The sequence below is a fragment of the Budorcas taxicolor genome, chromosome 1 (assembly GCF_023091745.1).
Source record: "Budorcas taxicolor isolate Tak-1 chromosome 1, Takin1.1, whole genome shotgun sequence".
NCBI classification, from domain to species: Eukaryota; Metazoa; Chordata; class Mammalia; order Artiodactyla; family Bovidae; genus Budorcas; species Budorcas taxicolor.
In genome coordinates this window covers 212,417,713-212,438,601 of record NC_068910.1, presented here as the reverse complement: position 1 = coordinate 212,438,601, position 20,889 = coordinate 212,417,713, and the positions used below count along the sequence as shown (strand labels likewise).

The following is a 20,889-nucleotide window of genomic DNA, read 5'->3' as shown; positions in this document are numbered from 1 at the left end:
ACATGCGTGATGCAGGTGTCAGAGACCACGACCACGTCCCAATGTGGGCTGTACAGCGATGCCGCCTCCTCACCTGCTCAGTCCCTCCAGACACCTCCACATCCTGCTGTGCCCACCCGCCCCCACTCCACCCCAGCCCCACCCCCCCCCCCAGGCCCGGGGCACCCACCGTGAGCTGGTAGTCAGTCCCCAGCATGTACTTCTGCTCCCGGCCGGGCGCACCGCGGTTGATGTGGCCCACCACGAAGAGCGAGGCGGGCAGCCGGATGGACGGGCTGGCCAGGACACTCCCCCAGAGGGCAGCGTAGAAGACCTCCCTGCCGACCACCAGGGACAGCTTCAGGAGCAGCGCGTCCGTCCTAGGACGGGAGAGCACAGCGTCAGGGCGATCCCCGCAGGCCAGGGAAACGCCACCTCCCTCATTCTGAGCCGCCGCCGTCTGCCCCTTTGGTGTCTGTCTGTCCGTCCGCCAGCTGTCACTGAAAACTGAATTTTCTAGGACAAACGTGTCACCAAGACGGGCCGCGTCTTGGCCGAGGGGCAGCGTCTGACCGGTTGTGTCCCCCTCGGGGCACAGAGATCTGTCTCCACCTCTGGCCTCACCACAGATGTCACCGTGCTTGTGGGAGGCGGGCCCACTGCCCCAAGGAGATGAGCAGATCGGCCTCCCTGTATAAAAGCACGAGGAGTCATTAATGTGCGGAAAAAAGCAAAAGGCTGATACGACTGATTAAAGATCTAAGTAATGATAAAGACTTCCGTAGTGGCTCAGATGGTAAAGAATCCGGCTGCAATGCAGGAGACTTGTGTTCAATCCCTGGGTGGGGAAGATCCCCTGGAGAAGGAAATGGGAAACCACTCCAGTATTCCTGCCTGGAGAATCCCATGGACACAGGAGCCTGGCGGGCTACAGTCCATGGGGTCACAAAGAGTCGGACACGACTTAGGGACTGTCACTCACTCAGTGATAAAGACATCCCTGACCTGAGCACCTGACACTGGGCTTCAGAAATACTGGGGACAGGTGTTGCCTGGGCCTCCCACCCCATGGCACAGTCTAGAAGGTCTGGGGCCGTTTCCTGACACTCTGCCCCCAGCACCTCCACACCTCGACTGCCACAGCAGGAAGCACTCCTGTGGACCACCTGCCTGGATCCAGGTCTCATCTTTACCTGGGATGCCGTGACATCGCATCAGCACTTGGATGGACCTCCTCGGACAGCAGCAGCATTGGGGGGTGTGAGCTTGTTTTTCCACCGACATGGACCGAGGCAGGCCCCTCTCCGCTTGGGGAGCATCTGCGTCTAGCGGGGCCCTTTCCCGCCAACTGTGAAAACACAGCTTGTGGGCCCAGTGATGGCACTTATTACAGTAGGGGCAGCTCCCACGAAGGGATTTCACTTAAGGAGGGGGCCTGACTTGAAATCTAAAATGAGTCCATCTTTCATATGCTTCCTATTTGCATCGACCACGGCAGTGGGTGGGGTGGGAAAAAGACAGGACGACAAGCCCAGAATAAAGCAGTGGCGTTCTGGAATCAGCAATCCTGTGTCTACTTCTTGGCAGTGGAGCCTGGGACAAATGAAAGCCCTGTGCATGTCATCTCTCAGCCGTGGCGGAGAAAAGGGGTGAAACTACGCGAGCGTCTCTTGAATATACACTCATCACGGTCTGTTCTCCTAGCTGACCCTCCCCAGTGCCCAGATGGGCGTATGACACGCAGCTGGCCCTCCAGAAGACTGTCAGATGAATGCCACTCTCTCCACTTCACTGTGACCCATGCTGCGTGCAGCTTGCTCTGGTTGTTCAGCCGCTAAGTCACGTCCGACTCTTTGTGACCCCACTGACTGCAGCACACCAGGCCTCCCTGTCCCTCACCATCTCCCGGAGTTTGCCCAAGTTCAGCTTGCTCAGTATATATTTAAACATTTCGTACAAAAAAAGTCTACTACCTTTCAACATCAAAAATTAATTCTGTTTTCCTTAACCCTAGCATGAACCTTTTCGACTCATAAAATACCCGTAGCGAATGACGCAGAGGAAAAAAAAAAATAAAGAAGCATCAGTAACAGCCAAATGCTTAGAAGGACACAGAATGGTTTAGTGGCTAAAGGTATTGATCAGCCTTCTGTCAGGGCTGAGCCAACAAAAACAGCTTCTCTCTGCCGAGCTCTGAAAACCACCGAAAGCGCTAGTTTGGGGTAGAAGCACCATTCAGCAGCTGCAGTTGCGGTAAGCTGGGCAGATGGGTCCCTGTGGACACAGTGGATGCACAGGATGGTCCTGAGCTAGGAAGAGATTCCCACAGCAGCAGATTAATCCAGGAAGCCCCTGGAGAGCTCGTCTCTCCAGGGTCCCTATCACACAACATCAACACCAAGCTAAAACCCATCACAAACACTACAGCATGGACACTGCTGTCTCCTGCCCCTTGCTTATAAAAGCATATCCCCAAAGCACGTTTCAGGGAACAGTGGCCACGGTAGAGGGGGTTCCACCGTCTGAGAGCCTGGGGAATGCCACTTACGCTATCCCTTCTTCAACATTCAGAGAACACTGCCCAGTTTTCTTTATTAAACGGGCTTCCCTTGTGGCTCAGCTGGTAAAGAACCCACCTGCAATGTGGGAGACCTGGGTTCAATCCCTGGGTTGGGAAGATCCCTCAGAGAAGGGAAAGGCTACCCACTGCAGTATTCTGTCCTGGAGAATCCCATGGACTGTACAGTCTATGGGCTCACAAAGAGTCAGATAAGACTGAATAACTTTCACATTAAAGCAGCAGTTTAATATAAAAATAAAAATTTTACCTTAAAAATGAACGGATATTAAAAATTGAAATAATGTTACAGGTTAGAAAAATAAGCAATTATGAAAGGACTATGCCGTGGAGGGGGGTTTCCTAGGTGGTGCTAGTGGTAAAGAATCTGCCTGCCAATGCAGGAGAGGCAGATTTGATCCCTGGGTCAGGAAGATCCCCTGGAGAAGGGAATGACAACCCACTCCAGTATTCTTGCCTGGAGAACCCCATGGACAGGAGGCTAGAGGGCTACAGTCCATGGGGTCATAAAAGTATTAGACGTGACTGAGCAACTAAACAAAACTTCTACGGAGAGCAAAGTAAAGAGCAAGATAACTGGGGTTAAAAGCTGAAGTCAAAGTCACTCAGTCGTGTCCGACTCTTTGTGACCCCATGGACTGTATAGTCCATGGAATTCTCCAGGCCAGAATACTGGACTGGGTAGCCTTTTCCTTCTCTGGGGGATCTTCCCGACCCAGGGATCAAACCCAGGTCTCCCACATTGCAGGCAGATTCTTTACCAGCTGAGCCACAGAGGAAGCCCAAGCATACTGGAGTGGGCAGCCTATCCCTTCTCCAGCAGATCTTCCCAACCCACAAATCGAACCGGAGACTCCTGCATTACAGGTGGATTCCTTACCAACTGAGCTTTCGGGGGGGGGGGGGGGGGGGAAGGCTAATTAACTGTCCACTAAAGAATTATTCACTTATCACCTTAACTGTGAAGTTCCAAAATAAGTGTGCACGGTTTAGCATCCAGAATGGAAATCTTCTGTACTTAAAATCGACAGTTAATAAAACCAAACACACACACCATCCCCTAACCCCTTTCTCAGTCACCTTAGCTGCTGCTTCCTGTCCTCCGTGAACGCAAGCTCATTCCTACGAAATTGCCACACACTCTTCTACCCAGCTGACAGCCAGTGAGGAAGGTGGGCTGTGTGCCGTGGGCCCCGGGCACTTCCTGACTCTGGCCACGTGGTCAGTTGCTGAATGGACCCTCGTGGAAGCTGAACTGTCATGAGACCAAACAGCCTGGGGCTGTGACCATCTGAACCAGCAGGGCAATAACAACAGCGCCCTGCAACATCACATCAAGTAAACACGAGAGAAGGGGAAAATCAACCCTGAATACTCAGTGGAAGGACTGATGCTGACGTTGAAGCTGCAACACTTTGGCCACCTGATGCGAACAGCTGGCTCACTGGAAAAGACCCTGATGCTGGGAAAGACTGAAGGGCGAAGAGAAGAGGGCAGCAGAGGATGAGATGATTGGATGGCATCACCGATTCAACGGATGTAAACTTGGGCCAACTCTGGGAGATAGTGAGGGACAGGAAGGCCTGGTGAGCTGCAGTTCGTGGGGTTGGAGTTGCAAAAAGTTGGACGCGACTTAGCGAATGATCAAGGGGGAGAAAACTCTAGGACCAGCAGGGCTTTATCAGCATGGTGCTGGCCTTGGCCAGAAGAGGGGCCAATGAAGATTCGCCCACTCTCATTTAAATCAGGGTTTCTCACCCTGTACCACGTGGACCCCTGGGGCTGGGCCCTCCTTTGCAGTGGGGGCAATCGTGTGCATCCTGGGATGTTCAGGCACACCCCTCACCTCTACCCACTAGATGCCAGTAGCACCCGCCCCACCCCAGTGTAACACCCAAAAAATGTACTCAGGTATTGCCAAGGGTCCCCCAGGGGGCCAGAGCCACCCTAGGCTGAGAACCACTGAGTTCAAGGGTCATGTCTGGGGACCCAGGTTTTGCCTGTTTTCCACCTGCTTTCCAACCATTGAAAACTTCCCACTTCTCTTCCATCTCCTCGGAGCAGGGGTTTAGTATCCACCCCCAACCACGAATCCTGTCTTCCTCGTACAGCAACTCACAGCAAGCCACGTGGGCACTTCCTGTGCACTTTACAAGAGGGATCCTGGGCAGGAGTGGTTTGTGGACATCAAAGCGTTATTAGAAAGGCAGGGTGAATAACAAGACCGAACGCTGGCCAAAATCTCCATTGCCTTATGGTTCACTGACAAGCAGAGACCAGGAACTGTCCCCGCCTCCACGAAACCCATGACTCAGCAGCCCCAATGCACTCACTCACTCACCCCTCAGCTGTTTCCACCGGCTCGGACATCGTGACCGCCCCACCCCCAGACCCTCTGCAGAGTATCTGCTGGGAGTCGGGGGTTGGGGGGGAGTCTGACTCAATTCTTGGGCAGGTTAGCAAGGAACCTTCTCAAACTGATCTGGATACACACAGTCACCTGATTGCGGTGGCCACATGCCTGCGCTTAGAGACCCTGCCCCGGCCTTCACCTCGGAAGGCCGGTCGCTCGTACCCTTGAGCGCCGAAGATATCGGATCGGGCTTTGTGTCACAGCCGCGGGTATCCCGTGACTCACGGAGCTTTACTCAGCTCGCAGTTGAACGTTGAGAAATCATAGTATTAGGAGAAAACACTCATGTTCATTGGCTGGAGCAACTGTTCAAATGAACATTTATTGATCAGCCGGAAGAATATATGACAACACCCTGACTACTGACAGGTTTCTGGTGTGATTCATTCTTACAAGTTAAAAAAAAGATTGCCTTAGACTGTGGGAGCTGAAGTGCTCATCTTTAGATGATGGGGGCACGGGGGAAGCATTTACAGTAAACATCTATTAGGAAAACATGAATGGACCAGAAGAACTTCTAGAAAGAGCCTGGGGCTAGGAGTCAAGACCAGAGTCAGGTAAAGGTTGGCTTCTTAACTCCGTGTGACCCTGACTCTTTCTGAACCCACAGGCCCACCTGGCTTCTCAGGGCATGGTGCTAGGTTTCAAATAGCAACGAGACAGACCCTGCCTCCGAGGGAACTGGATGCTAGTGACTTAGCATGTCACTGAGGTGGATTCCCCATGGGGAGGTAGAGGGCCACCACCCGCTCTGAGTGGAAGCCTCAAACAGCCCAAATGGACATCAAACGCCAGGATGGATGCACGTGACTTTAACGCACCCTGGGTCACCAGCCACCATCCTGCAAACATTCTGATTATTTGGTTTCCTTGAGGGTGCACTCCGAGTGGGCCCTGGATGGATTCCGTGCTTCCACTCCATGCCCCCTGACACCCCCTGCCACAGCTGGTGCCATAAGGCACAGGTGGCACGGCTGGGGTCTCTGGTGTGGGGAAGATTCGAGCAAGGCGTTGGGTGACCACGTGGGAACTTGTGCAAGTGTGCAGGTTTCTAGACCTGCTGGCCAGCTGCACATGGGCTCTGGAAACGGGTCCTGTGAACAGAGGCTCATCACTGTGGCATCACTCAGAACAGTTCACACCCTGGAAGTTGAGTTTTCATACTATGATTCTCCAGAAACGATTCTCTGTGTATATGCCATGGTCCGAATGGATATATCCTCTCTCCCATTCCACTCAGTCGTGTTTGACTCTTTGCGACCCCATGGATTATACAGTCCATGGAATTCTCTAGACCAGAATACTGGAGTGGGTAGCCATTCCCTTCTCCAGGGGATCTTCCTAATCCAGGGATCAAACCCAGGTCTCCCACATTACTGGCGGATTCTTTACCATCCTAAGCAGTGACCAAAACCACCACAATATTGTAAATAGCTTCCAATTAAAATAAATAAAAACAAATGAACACCATTGCATGAACTTCTGTGCCTGTGAGCTTGCCAAATTTCTCCAAGGTGCTTGAAACTCATCAAGCCGAGCCCTACCCATCAATGAAACCCAGGCTTGCTCTTTTATTTGGAAGCAGCCTAGTAAACAATGGGTTTCCCTGGTGGCTCAGAGAGTAAAGAATCTGCCTGCAATGCTGGAGACTTGGGTTCGATCCCTGGGTCTGGAAGATCCCCTGGGTCTGGAAGATCCCCTGGAGGAGGGCATGGCAAACCCCTCCAGTATTCTTGGCCTAGAGAATTCCCATGGACAGAGGAGCCGGCCAGGCTCCAGTCCGTAAGTTCCTGAAGAGTCGCACGTGACTGAGCAACGAACGCTTTCACGTTCATGAGTATAGAGAAGGAGGGAGACCCTCAGAACCTGACACGTAAGAGGCAGAACCCCATCCCCCGCCGCCCACAAACCGAGAGACTCTGGGGAACTTTCTCATCTCCCCACCCTCACCTGGAAACGTGGTAAAATTCAAAGGGGCATGCGGTACTTCGTCAGGCAGAGACACCACAGAAAGGTGAACGCTAGCCTGACTTCTGCACCTACCCTGCTTCCGAGGTCTTCTCCGCACGTCTCCCCGCGTTTCTCAAAAAGTAGCAGAATAAAACACAAGCAGGCACCCCCCGACCCGGGGGCGGGCGGCCCTGGGCTCTGGCCGACACCCACCTGTCATAGATCTCCGAGCCCTCCTCCAGGCCCGGCAGCAGGCCGACGACAAAGGCCTGGAGGCTTGGGAGCAGCAGTTTCTGCAGCGGGAGGAAATACTTCTCGTACAGGCCGAGCAGCACGGGTCTCACCGACATGGCTGCATGCGCCAGAAGCGGGAACAGCCCGCAGCTTTGGGGACAGAGAAAAAAGGGAGAGGAGGGAAAATGAGAGGCCTGCTCAGAAGCTCCAAGGGATCGGCCAGCCACAGGGGGTTTTGAGAGCTGCCGGCCAGCCAGCCAGCCAGCCAGCCGTCTATGCTGGTGATGGAGGGGCCCAGCTGTCACAGGAGAGTCACCACCCAGTGCGGGCAGGGGGCAGGCCACAGGCAGTGTGCACGAAGTGCGTTTCAGCTCAAGGGGAAAAGTCAGGGAGGACCGACTCCAGAGGGCGGGCCCTGGGGGAACCTCCTGATGGATGGCTTCATGGTGAACTGACGCATCCCTCTGTATTTCACTTTGTTCGTCCTTTTCTTGGAGGAGGAAATGACAACCCACTCCAGTATTCTTGCCTGGAGAATCCCGCCGACAGGGGAGCCTGGTAGGCTTCTGTCCATGGGGTTGCACAGAGTCAGACACGACTGACGCGACTTAGCAGCAGCAGCAGTATACTTCTCTGCTCTGGTGAACTGAAACGTGGATTCCTTAAGGACTAGAAGAGGGAAGTAGTGGGTGAAGCTAGCATTACCTGTACAGGAACAAATCCTTGGCCAGCCATTTGGTCCCCACGATCTTAAAGATGATCTCATAGGTTTCTAGGGCTTTTAAGTGCACGCCACTGGGCAAGGCGGGATGCAGGCACTGCGCTAATCTCTTGCTGATGACAAGTCGTCTGGGCAACAGGGAGTACCTCAGGTTACTCTGCAGAGCCTGGAACACAAGAGGAGATGCATGTGAGGAAGAAGGCAATGACGCGGACTGTGTGGCACGCATCCCTCGAGGCCGGGAAGACCCCAGCAGGCTGTGGCATGGGTGTAAGAGGCAGGATGTGAGCGGACAGGAAGACACAGGGACGGCTAGGGAGGGCTCAAGGTCCAGGGCCGCGAGCCAGTGTCAGGGAGACGGGGCTGGGGGAGCCCCCAGCATCGCTGGAGGCGAGGCAGGGTGTGGTTTTGAGAATGAGGGTGATCCTGCGTCCCTTCAGCAGATAAAGAAATCACAACCCACTCCAGCGTTCTTGCCTAGAAAATCCCATGGACAGAGGAGCCTGGTGGGCTTCAGTCCATGGGGTCACAAAGAGTCGGACACTGAGCACACCGTACATGTGTTCCCTTCAAAGGGCCTCTGTCTCCAACAGGCCAGCTTCCTGTGAAGCCGAGTGCTTCTGTCTGGGGAAGCCTCCAGTCTACACCTGTGACGGAACAGAACACAGACCTCCCCGTCCCCGAGAAGAGCTTTGTGTGTGAGCCGCAGAAGGCCTGCGTTTCCCATCAACCTCCCAGCTGTGCTTCATGGCTGCGTGTTCTGAGTGCAGTTCGTGGAGTCGGGGGGCGGGGGGCGGCACCCAGCAGAGATGGGGAGCCCTGTGCTTCTAGGCCAGGATTCCTGACATCTTTGCCAGGAAGTTCCACAAGAGGAAGTCAGATCCCTGCTGGTGTGGAATGACAGTTCCCCTCCCCACCCCAAGAGGGCCTCCTCCAGCAGGACACGGGCCTGTGTGCGTGCTAAATCGCTCAGTGTCCAGCTCTTTCCGGCTCCATAGATGGTAGCCCACAAGGTTCCTCTGTCCATGGGATTCTCCAGGCAAGAATACTGAGTGGGATGCCACGCCTTCCTCCAGGGGATCTTCCCCACCCAGGGCTCGAATTCCTGTCTCTTGAGGCTCCTGCACTGGCAGGCAGGTTCTTTACCACTAGTGCCACCTGGGAAGCCAGGACTGTAGGCCTGGTCTGTGCTAGGGCATTCCTGGGCGCTCACCGTGCCTGAGAAATACGGTGGGCACCTCCTTCCTGGTGGCAGGTCCATGCTGTTCTTCACGGCATCGAATGGCCACTGTGAGAGCGCTGGGTGGGTCCTCGTGACTCAGTCTTATACACCCAATGTCTGCCCTTCCCGTGGAACAATCCACATGACTCACACAAATATTTACTGAAAGCTGACAGGGTGAAGTCCACGCTTCTCACAAAGCCGCTCAAGAAGGCCTCAACAGCGGACTCCCACCTGATTTGCTGGACCCACCTCTCAATGCTTCAGCTTCAAACTTTCTAACAACACAGGTCCACCGCAGGTCCCTGCCTGGCCCCTGCTGCCCCCCAACCAGGTCTGCCTGAATGTTCTCCTCACTGGACTCAGCTCAGCACCTACTCAGGTAGGAGTGTCCCCAGGACAGGGTGCCCGTGGAGCTGTGCTCTGTTGGGTTCCACGTGTCACTGACTGGCAGCGTGGAGCTAAGCACCATCCTCTCCCGGGCTGAGCTGTGTGAGCCATATGGGGCCGGATCTGCCTTCTTCCTCTGCTGTTCTCAAAACCTCTCTCTGCAGAGTGACCTCTCCCAAGGCAGACAGCTCACAGGAACATCACCCGACGTGTGTCAGAGCTGTGTGGTCTCAGGCCCGTGACAGCTTACTTTCTAGAAGCGAGGAAAATGATCTCACCTCTAAAACACACACTGAGGCTATGCAGGAGGTCAAGGGAAAAGAAGGAAAATGACATTTTCCACCAGAAGCACAGAGTAAACTGAACTCTCAAAATCAGTAAAACTATCTCTAAAGGGAAAAAAACACCACCTCAAGATCATCAAGAAATACCTTAAAATATTATTTGTAAGAGTTGGATGACTTAAAAGAAAGGGAAACCCAACCAGTGTCTTTTAATGTGCTCGTGTCCAAAAAAAAAAAAAAAAATTGAGGCAGTGACCTGGCAAAACGTGCTGTGACAGCAGGTGAGAACTGAGGTATCAAAGCAGAGAGAAAACAACCGTGGGAAACACACAGGAAAGAGCTCATCTGATGACTTTCGAACACACAGAAAAGCAGGTGGAATCGGAAAGCACCACCCAGGTTCAACAGGTGTGAGCTGGCCAATCCTGACGACAAGGCTTTTAGGAAACCATGTCTGTGACCCACTCACTGGCTGGCCTCTCGATACTTGGGTCCTGGGCTTTCTCCCCGATCTCAGAGGAGGAGAACTAGCTCTGGCCTCACCTGTTGCATCCGTCAGGCAGAGCTCCTGCTGTGTAAGTCACTATCTCACTTCTGCTCAGCACAGTCTCAGGACTTCTGCTACTCGAGGTGCAGAAGATGGGCTGCTCCTCCCAAGGGGCTCCCCTGGGACCCGCAAGCGTTTGTCCACCCACCGCCGCACCCTGGGGCTATACTTCAGCAGGATCTCATTTCTCCACCCTCTGAACACTGGTGTGGGCATCATGACCTACCCTGGCAGTGGGCTGAGTAGCATCATGTGTCACTCCTGGTACAGGCTTTAGAAGCCAACTTCAAGGCCCAGTGGGTTTTCTTTCCCTGCTTCTAAGATCGTGGAGACCCTGCCATGGACTGCAGCCCCTCCCAGACTGGGCCCCTGAGAAATTACAGACAGCAGGAACCACCCGCTGACCCACAGAGGCAGAGCTCAACCATGCTGTGAAAGCCACCGAGCTGTTTGTTTTGGGGAATTGTTCGTTACCATGGCATAACCTCCCCTCTCCTGACTGATACAAATCTTCCCAGGTAAATGGAATTACAAGGAAGCACAGCCATTCATTCCAAATGAACAAGGCTGGTTGCTATTGCTTTTAAAATTGTTACTCCATTTAATTTTGTTAAAGAAACATAACTGAGAACTGCGACCCTACCAGAACACGTGGGATGGATTGTTCACTGTACTCTGCCCACACGAATCCAAGCAAACACATCACACCCCAGTCAGGGAGTCAGGGGCTCTGAGTGACAGGTACGCGAAGATGAAGGAAGCTGTCTGATTTGAAGAACAAAGGGGACAACAGAGGATGAGATGGCTGGATGGCATCATCACCTCAACAGATATGAGTCTGAGCAAACTCTGGGAGACGGTGAGAGACAGCGAAGCCTGGCGTGCTGCAATCCACGGGGTTGCAAAGACTCGGAAACAAATGAGCAACTGAACAACAGAGAACAAAGGACAGAATCAGACAGTACTTAGAAAAATGAGAAGGTGCGCATCCTTGCTGATTAAAAAGAATACAAATCAAAACTTCTGTGAAGTGCTTTTCTTCTCACCCATCCAGCAGATTGGCAAGTTAGATGAAAGCACACAGGTTCAGGAGCAGAGCAGAGACACCCAGAGATCATGAACTGGGTTCATCAAGCCCACAGTCAGGACTTGGCCAGACAGTATTTGTAAGCTTGCTCCTTGGAGTGGCTATGATACAGATTGCCCTATGTACTACTCTCATCACGAATAATAGGGCTAAAATAGTGCCTCGGTCATAGTGATTTTGTTAAGACACTTCTCACAGAGGCTGGCATTTAATAAGTGCTTCAAAACTCAGGTTACACAAACAATGATACAGGGGTTATTGTGATGCCTGGTTTAAGTACGCAAGCGTCAGGGTCAGAGTCTGGAATTCCAGTTCCATCCTCTGTTAGGTGAACCCCTTAACTTTTCTGGGCTGCAATTTCACAGGAAAAAAAGGGGCCTCACAAAGTTGCGAGCATCAGGACATATCATACACAGGGTCTACCATGAGTAAGCAATTAACAAGCATCTCCTCTTATTATGACAGTTGAGTTCAGTTGTATCCGACTCTTTGCGACCCCATGGATTGCAGCACACCAGGCCTCCTGGTCCATCACCAACTCCTGGAGTTTACTCACACTCACGTCCATTGAGTCGGTGATGCCATCCAACCATCTTATCCTCTGGAGTCCTCTTCTCCCGCCTTCAATCTTTCCCAGCATCAGGGTCTTTTCAAAAGAGTCAGCTCTTCGCATCAGTATTACAGTTTCAGCTTCAGCATCAGTCCTTCCAATGAATATTCAGGACTGATTTCCTTTAGGATTGACTGGTTGGATCTCCTTGCAGTCCAAGGGACTCTCAAGAGTCTTCTCCAACACCATAGTTGAAAAGCATCAATTCTTTGGCGCTCAGCTTTCTTTATAGTCCAACTCTCACATCCATACATGACTACTGGAAAAACCATAGTTTTGACTAGATAGACCTTTGTTGGCAAAGTAATATCCCTGCTTTTTAATAAGCTGTCTAGGTTGGTCATGACTTTTCTTCCAAAGAGCAAGCATCTTTTAAGCTCATGGTTGCAGTCACCATCTGCAGTGATTTTGGAGCTCCAAAAATAAAGTCAGCCACTGTTTCCCCATCTATTTGCCATGAAGTGATGGGACCAGACGCCATGATAAGAGTTTTCTGAATGTTGAGTTTTAAGCCAGCTTTTTCACTCTCCTCTTTCACTTTCATCAAGAGGCTTTTTAGTTCTTCACTTTCTGCCATAAGGGTGGTGTCATCTGCATATCTGAGGTTATTGATATTTCTCCAGACAATCCTGATTCCAGCTTGTGCTTCATCCAGTCCAGCATTTCTCATGATGTACTCTGCATACAAGTTAAATAAGCAGGGTGACAATATACAGCCTTGATGTATCCTTTCCCAATCTGGAACCAGTCTGTTGTTCCATGTCCAGTTCTAACTGGTGCTTTTTGACCTGCATACAGATTTCTCAGGATGCAGGTCAGGTGATCTAGTATTGAAAGCTCTCCTGCTTATAAAGAGCTCTCTTGCTTTTTCAGTGATCCAATGGATGTTGGCAATTTGATCTCTGGTTCCTCTGCCTTTTCTAAAGCCAGCTTGAACACCGGGAAGTTGACAGTTCACATACTGTTGAGGCCTGGCTTGGAAAATTTTGAGAATTATTTTGCCAGCAGGTGAGATGAGTGCAACTGTGCAGTAGTTTGAGCATTCTTTGGCATTGCCTTTCTTTGCGATTGGAGTGAAAACTGACCTTTTCCAGTCCTGTGGCCACTGCTGAGTTTTCCAAATTTGCTGGCATATTGAGTGCAGCACTTTCACAGCATCATCTTTTAGGATTTGAAACAGCTCAACTGGAATTCCATCACCTCCACTGCTACTGCTGCTAAGTCACTTCAGTCGTGTCCAACTCTGTGCGACCCCATAGATGGCAGCCCACGAGGGTCCCCCGTCCCTGGGATTCTCCAGGCAAGAACACTGGAGTGGGTTGCCATTTCCTTCTCCAGTGCATGAAAGTGAAAAGTGAAGTGAAGTCACTCAGTTGTGTCCGACTTTGCAACCCCATGGACTGCAGCCTACCAGGCTCCTCCATCCATGGGATTTTCCAGGCAAGAGTACTGGAGTGGGTTGCCGTTGCTTTCTCCGTCACCTCCACTAGCTTTGTTCACAGTGATGCTTCCTAAGGCCCGCTTGACTTCACATTCCAGGATGTCTGGCTCTAGGTGAGTGATCACACCATCATGGTTATCTGGGTTGTGAAGAGCTTTTTTGTACAGTTCTTCTGTGTATTCTTGCCACCTCTTCTTAATGTCTTCTGTTTCTGTTAGGTCCATACCATTTCTGTCCTTTATTGTGCCCATCTTTGCATGAAATGTTCCCTTGGTATCTCTAATTTTCTTGAAGAGATCTCTAGTCTTTCCCATTCTATTGTTCTCCTCTATTTCTTTGCATTGATCACTGAGGAAGGCTTTCTTATCCCTCCTTGCTATTCTTTGGAACTCTGCATTCAAATGGGTATATCTTTGGTATTCTCCTTTGCCTTTCACTTCTTTTCTCACCTATTTGTAAGACCTCCTTAGACAACCATTTTGCCTTTTGCATTTCTTTTTCTTGGGGTGGTTTTGATCACTGCCTCCCGTACAATGTCACCAACCTCTGTCCATAGTTCTTCAGGCACTCTGTATATTAGATCTAATCCCTTGAATCTATTTTTCACTTCCACTGTATTGTCGTAAGGGAATTGATTTAGGTCATACCTGAATGGTCTAGTGGTTTTCCCTACTTTCTTCAATTTAAGTCTGAATTTGGCAATAAGGAGTTCATGATCTGAGCCACAGTCAGCTAGTATGAGATTTAAAGATGGAGACAAAATGCACTGCGTTTTAAAAGAATTGACTGAAATCCAATCACTTACAAATAATGTCCTTTATTGTCACAAAAGCAAACAAGGACACTGGTTAGATGTCTTAAGAAGAACGTTTGAGGAATTGTTGTTCAGTTACTCAGGCGTGTCTGACTCTTTGTGAACCCATGGACTGCAGCAAACCAGGCTTTCCTGTTCTTCGCTATCTCCCGGAATTTGCTCAAACTCCTGCCTATTGAGTCGATGACACCATCCAACCATCTCATCCTCTGTCGCCCCCTTCTCCTCCTTCCCTCAATGTTTCCCAGCATAAGGGTCTTTTTCAATGAGTCAGCTATTCCCATCAAGTGGCCAAAGTATTAGAGCTTCAACATCAGTCCTTCCAATGAATATTCAGTGTTGATTTCCTTTAGGATTGACTGATTTGATTTGCTGTCCAAGGGACTCTTAAGAGACTTCTCCATCACCCCAGTTTGAAAGCATCAATTCTTCAGCACTCAGCGCTCTTTATGGTTCAATTCCCACATCCGTACATGACTACTGGAAAAATCACCTTCCCAGGTGGCTCAGTGGTAAAGAGTCTGCCTGCAAAGCAGGAAACCCAGGTTCGACCCCTGGGTAGGGAAGATCCCCTAGAGACGGGAATGGCTATCCACTCCAGTATTCTTGCCTGGAGAATTCCATGGACAGAGGAGCCTGGCGGGCTATGGTCCATGGAGTCACAGAGTCGGACATGACTAAACACACACACACACACCAGTGGCTAAGACTCTGCATTCCCAATGCAGGGGGCCTAGGTTCAATCCTTGGATAGGGAGCTCGATCCCAGATGTTGCAACTAAAAATCCTGGATGCTGCAATGAAGACAGAAGATCCCACGTGACACCACTAAGACCTGGTACAGCCGAATACATACATACCTAATATATTAAAAAATACGTATATATAGTCTACTTTCATGAGACTGTCCCGCTGTCTCACTGAGGACTAAAGCGTGGAGAGAATCGGCTCCATGTTTTTAAGGCAAACTTAGGACAGGAGTTATCTAAAGATGTATCCCTCACTCTGGCTGTTACGTATTCCAAGCACCGAGTGCTCATTCAGCCCTGGCGGCTGTCTTCACCCAGACACCCTCGATCCAGGTGCATCTCTGCTTGTGGGCTGTTAACTCCGGCACCAGCGCTGTCACCCTGGGGCATGAGCTAAGCGTCTGGCCAGCATGGCCAGCCCACTAAGATACTTCTCAGTGGGAAGTCGGGACGGGGGAGGCATTCTGCTGCAGCGCCTCTGGAAGGAACCTGGTGGGCTCCTGATGCCCTCAGCTTCTGCTGCTTTTCAAGAAGGAGACCTTGTCCTCGGAGCAACTCTATCCTAGGAGGTTTCAAAACTGAGTGCTGGGCACTGCTTCTGGGAATGTAAGATGGGTCAGCTGCTGTGCTCCTCACAGTATTAAACACTTGATTTATTTACCAAATTATTAATTCCATTTGATCCAGCAACTCCATTTTTGGGCACACACCCAGAAGACCTGAAAGCAGGGACTCAGACAGTTATGTGCACACCACGTTCACTGCATTACAATTCACAACAGCCCAAAGGTGGAAACCACCCAAGAGCCCATCAATGGATGAATGGATGAACAAAGGTGGTTTGTATGTACAATGGAATATTACTCAGCCTTAAAAAGAAGGAAATCCTGCATGTGCTACAGCATGGATGAACCTTGAAGGCACGGCATGAAATAAGCCAGACACAAAAAGACAAAGTATTACATGATCCCACTTACATGAGGTTTCTAGTGTAGTCAAGTGATAGACACAGAAAGCAACTGGTGTTGAGCAGGGGCTGGGGAGACGGGGGAGTGGAGGTGGGTTTAATGGACAGGGCGTTTCCAGTCAGGAAGAGGCAAAGCTCTGGGATGAGTGGTGGTGACGGCTGCACAGCAGCGAAGGACACAGCATGTCACTGGACTGCACGCTCAGAAAGAGCTAAAACGGTGAATTCTACCCTATGTGTATTTCACCACCAAAAACCACGAAAGAAATGAACGCTGTGTTCACCCAGCTGCTCTCGCCAGACCAGTCTTGAGCTGCAAGGACCATGAACTCCTGAGTGACGTCCACGCCTTGGATTAAACTGAACACTCTTTCCTGACCAGAGAGCAAAGGGCCTCTTTTTTAACAGTCCTGAAGGGACCCAGGGACTTAGTCCAGCCTCTCGAGAGTGAGAGTTTCTTACCCTTTAATTAGCAAAATAGCTCCCCCTCACCCCACAACCGAGTCCCATCGGCTAGAGCTTGAAAACACCGGATTCCCTCCTCCTGCCCCTCGAGCTGTTTAAGAGCTGCCAAGACTGAACCCGGTTCAGGTCAGGGAGGTCCACCCTGACTCTGCCTTCCTCTTTCCAGCCTCCATCCAGGCATTTCACTTTGGCAAGACACTTCTCCAGTGAGCTAAGCTCAGGGAATATTTCCAGGGAAGCTTCATTGTTTGGGTTGTGTTCTTTAGGAAAACAGAAACCCAAGTGATTGGCCAATAAGCTTAATACACACACACACACACACACACACACACGAACACTGAATAAACAATGTATACTTAGAGTGAAATGCTCTTCTACAGCTGTAGAATAAATATCTCAGGCAAACAGATGAATTGAGAAGGAAAACATGGCCATGTTTTCAAAATTACTTTTTAACATGCTAACCAAAAAGGAAAAATATGATTAGACAGGAAATTAAACTTCCTTATTTGTTTCACCCAAGCACTGCATTTTTTTACAGTATTCCTTGAGCTATAATTAAGATATAATTACAACAGTTTTAACCTCATTGTATTCATAGGCTCAGCAGACTGATCTTAGAACAAAATAATAAAATACAAAACGTAAGTTGTAAAGAAAAGGTCTGAACCACATCTGAGCTCCATTAATAGAGACCAGGAAGTGTCTCACTTCACTCCACCCAAGGCAATGTCTATATTTCTCTTTTGTTTCACTCTGACATTATCCAGTCTGACACTCTGATATTCTCCAGGACTCCCAGCATGATTAAAACAGCTCTATGTAAGAAACATGATTAAAAATTCCAAAAAGGCAAGTTGTGGACTCGAAAAGTAACTCAATATACTTGGAAATGGTTAAGATGATAAATTTTATGTTATGTGCATTTTAATCACAATTTTTAAAAATGTTAGAGTAATTTAATATCATGGGTGAGGGGAGAGTTAAATTACATTTTTAAAATGCTCTAGCCTTTAAAATAAAAATTTTAAATGTTTCTTTTAAAAATTTCTAGAAGAAAACATGTCCACATTGCTATATATAAAACAGGTAACTAACAAGGACCTACTGTATAGCACGGGGAATTCTGCTCAATACTGTAATGAGCTATATGGGAAAAGAATCTAAAACAGAGTGGATCCACGTATGTGTGTAACTGACTCACTTTGCAGTGGATACTAACACAATGTTGAAAAGCAACTATCCTCTAATACGTGTGTGTTAGTCACTTAGTCGTGTCCGACTCTTTGTGACCCCATGGACGGCAGCCCACCAGGCTCCTCCGTCCATGGGACTCTCTCCAGGCAAGAACACTGGAGTGAGTTGCCACTTCCTTCTCCATAATCTAATATGAATTAATCTGAAAATAAAAATAAATAGAAGTTCCCAAAGGAGACAGCCCAGACCTGCCCTCCCAGTGTTAGTGCTGACCTCAGAACACCTGACGCTCGTCTATAAAGGGATGCTGAGGAAGCCAATTTAAAACCCCGGCTCTTGTCAAGCAGATGGTGAGGCCCTACATGTCTCCCTTCTGGAAGTCCATCATCATTATAAGGATGTTTGTTTCACGGCACAAAAATGAAGCTGCACGGTGAGTCAGACTGGCTAGGTGGCACAAGCTTGAACACTCACTAAACACTTGCCAGGGGACAGCAACGGTGCCCTCCAGATGGAATGAAAACAGGACAGCCACTGAGTACGGACAAACAGCCAGGACTTCTCGTGTTAAAGCAGGCCTCGGTGGAGAGCATCCAGCCTGCCCTCACATGGCAGCGACCTGGCCACCGCACCAGCTTGGGAGGGGGCAGGAGACAGGTGGGGAAACCGGGATGTCCCCACGGCTTCCGAGCTGGGGCAGGGGGCCAGGATCCCAGGTAGCCAGCGAGGCCAGCTTCGGTTTTCACGGGCAGCGGGGGAGTGACACGGGTCCAACTCCTCCATACAGGACAAGCCTCCTGCTGACAAAGGTCCTTGACTCGCGTGTTGCTGTACTGCTTTCTGACCAACGCTGAGAGCAAGCCTGCAGAGCTGCACCCTTACGGAGTCAGTTCTCATCCGTACCGCATGTTCCAAGCAATAAAGCTGCCCGCAGAGCCTGGGATGCGGAAGTTCACTCAGCCGCCTGCATCCGTTAGAGACCCAACAGGACACTTTTTTTTTCCTCTTTTAAAATTGTCTTAAAGTTTATTTCGTTTGCATCTGGTTTACCTTATTGCTGGAGCTTGCATTCATTGGTACTTTCTGAACAAATAGCACGCTGGTGCCACAGGAAGAACGGACTGAAGGCTGAGCATCTCCATGCCTGGAGACCTTATGGTGCCCAGAGAGGGGCACGGTCCAACCGTGTGTGCCAAGAACTGCCGGATTAAGCCCTGGGCCTGGGCTCCACTCGGCGAGTCTCAGAAACTCGTTTCTATCAGCTTGTGCAGCGGGCTCGGCCGTGGAGGGAGGACCAGGCATGCCTCAGGCTCAGGAAAGACCAGGAAGCCAAGGGCAGGGCCAACGCAACGGGGAACCCAGGCTCTGATGGAGGCACCAGGCGGGAGCTCTCAGGCCCTCACCAGCCATCCAGCCTGTCCCAGGCTGCCGCCCGTCATCTCACGTTATTAACAGGAAACGCGCCATCACCTGCCCTCATGCTGGTCCCGCGGACCAGACTCCAAAGGGAGCTGAGGCCTCCAGGGCGTTGAGTCCACTCCCGCCCCCGAGAGCATCAGGATCTCACGCGTGTGCACACACGGGACACGGCACTGGGGGCCACCCCAGGCTCCCGGCTGATGGGACTCGGGAGTCCGCCACTAGGCCAGAAAACTCTTCTTGAAACATCCCAATGAACGCTTGGCTGCCTCACGGAGGGGCAGGCTACGACACGTGGGCTCACACACGGCTCTTTGCTTCCTCTCCTCTGAATTTACGACGTACGGGCTATAAGAGCCACTGCGCTCATCACTACACCTCCTTTCCCTGTCCCTCCCCCCAGTTTATAAACTTCAGGGGCTACTGTGATGCTTTCCAGCGCTTTCCAGGTTTCCAGACTTGATTCTTTGCTGACTGCAAGACAGGTCCTGGGCCCTCCCTCATGTCCACGTGCCAACCACCCCACCCACCCCACTCCGTGGACTTGGATGGGCCGGTGGGGCTGAAACACCATGTGCAGAACAGCCTGAGCCTCATTCGGTGTCTTTATCAGTAAAGGGAGTGGAGGATTTTGGAGGATTCTAGGTTTGAAAAATAGTGACTGAGAAGCATATACACTTCTCACCCACTGGTGTTAAAGGCAATCACCACATTGTGTGTGGGGGGGCGGCCAGTGATGAAAAATCATGAAGGTCAAGGCAACTGAGCTCTACAGTAAACCACATGAAAGGCAAATGAACAGGCGGGGCAAACACACCCTTCGGAGTGCAGTCTAAACCCTGAAACATACACGATGAGGAGACGGCTGAAATAACCACCGTGTATACGCGGATTCAATAAAAAATGCAAGCCTACCGTTTAGACACAGATGGTAAAATGTCTGGAAACATCTTATTTTTCTGCTCTTTAAACGTATTTTAACCCACATGCAAATGACAGGTCTAACAGACAAACCAAAAGCCTAATAACCAACTTGTCAAAAGTTTAAGAGCTGGGAGGAAAGAAAGAAGATGTGGCAGGTAAGAGTCTCATTACAAATTCCAAAGAGGCTTCAGACACAGACGCTTTACTGGTAGAACTCAATGTTCTTCAAACTTCACAACGGAGAATAGAACTGGCGTGCTCAAGTGAGACTCAGTGTTGGGACTGAAGTCCCAGGGGCACCTCCCAACTGCCCCCCACCCACTGGAGCAGAATGGGACGCACCCTCCCCGGTGCTTGGGCTGCCCTGGCCCACAAGGGCCTTGTGCACCGAGAGGCACCGGGGGTGGGCAGCCACAGCGCTGGGGATGGTAGTTCAGCTTCAGGTCGGGGCTGAAACTCTCCACCACGGTGCTGGCCGGCCGGAAGCCCACTTGGTCCGGCACCCCCATCCTGGGGTGCGCTCCTGTGTGGAAGCAGGCAATGCTAAACGGAGCTGCTGGGGGTGGGTGGTGGGGCTGCCAGCGGCACGCCCAGTGGTGGTGGCCGAGGCCCGAGGGCCTGGCTCACTCTCTCCAGGTTGGCTCGAGCCCAACACCGCCTCCTTCCTCCAAACCCAGCATCTACAAAGCTGCAGCTTGTGCCTTTAAAGTCCGGGCACACGTAGATGCTCCTCCCCTTCCGGTGGGATAGAATGTCAGCAAATGTTGGAAGCCACGTGTTAAGGACAGCAGGGTCCCTGGCTTGAGCCTGTGGAATGATCATGTGAACGTCAGTCGCCCAACCTGGACCCACCATTGCAGAACTGATTCATGAGCAAGAAACTTCAGTCTTAGGGTGG

At 50.9% G+C, this 20,889-nt stretch overlaps 1 protein-coding gene across 1 annotated transcript in view; it reads right to left on the bottom strand.

Annotated features, from left to right (window-relative positions):
• The window catches only part of DOP1B (DOP1 leucine zipper like protein B), a 130,012-nt gene that overhangs the window by 87,762 nt on the left and 21,361 nt on the right, over positions 1-20,889 (bottom strand). Inside the window, exons 3-5 of the mRNA XM_052636456.1 lie at positions 7,860-8,041; positions 7,134-7,304; positions 170-359 (exon numbers count right to left, since the gene is read on the bottom strand). Coding sequence (XP_052492416.1) covers positions 170-359; positions 7,134-7,304; positions 7,860-8,041 — 543 coding nt within the window. The remainder of the gene's footprint in view (positions 1-169; positions 360-7,133; positions 7,305-7,859; positions 8,042-20,889) is intronic.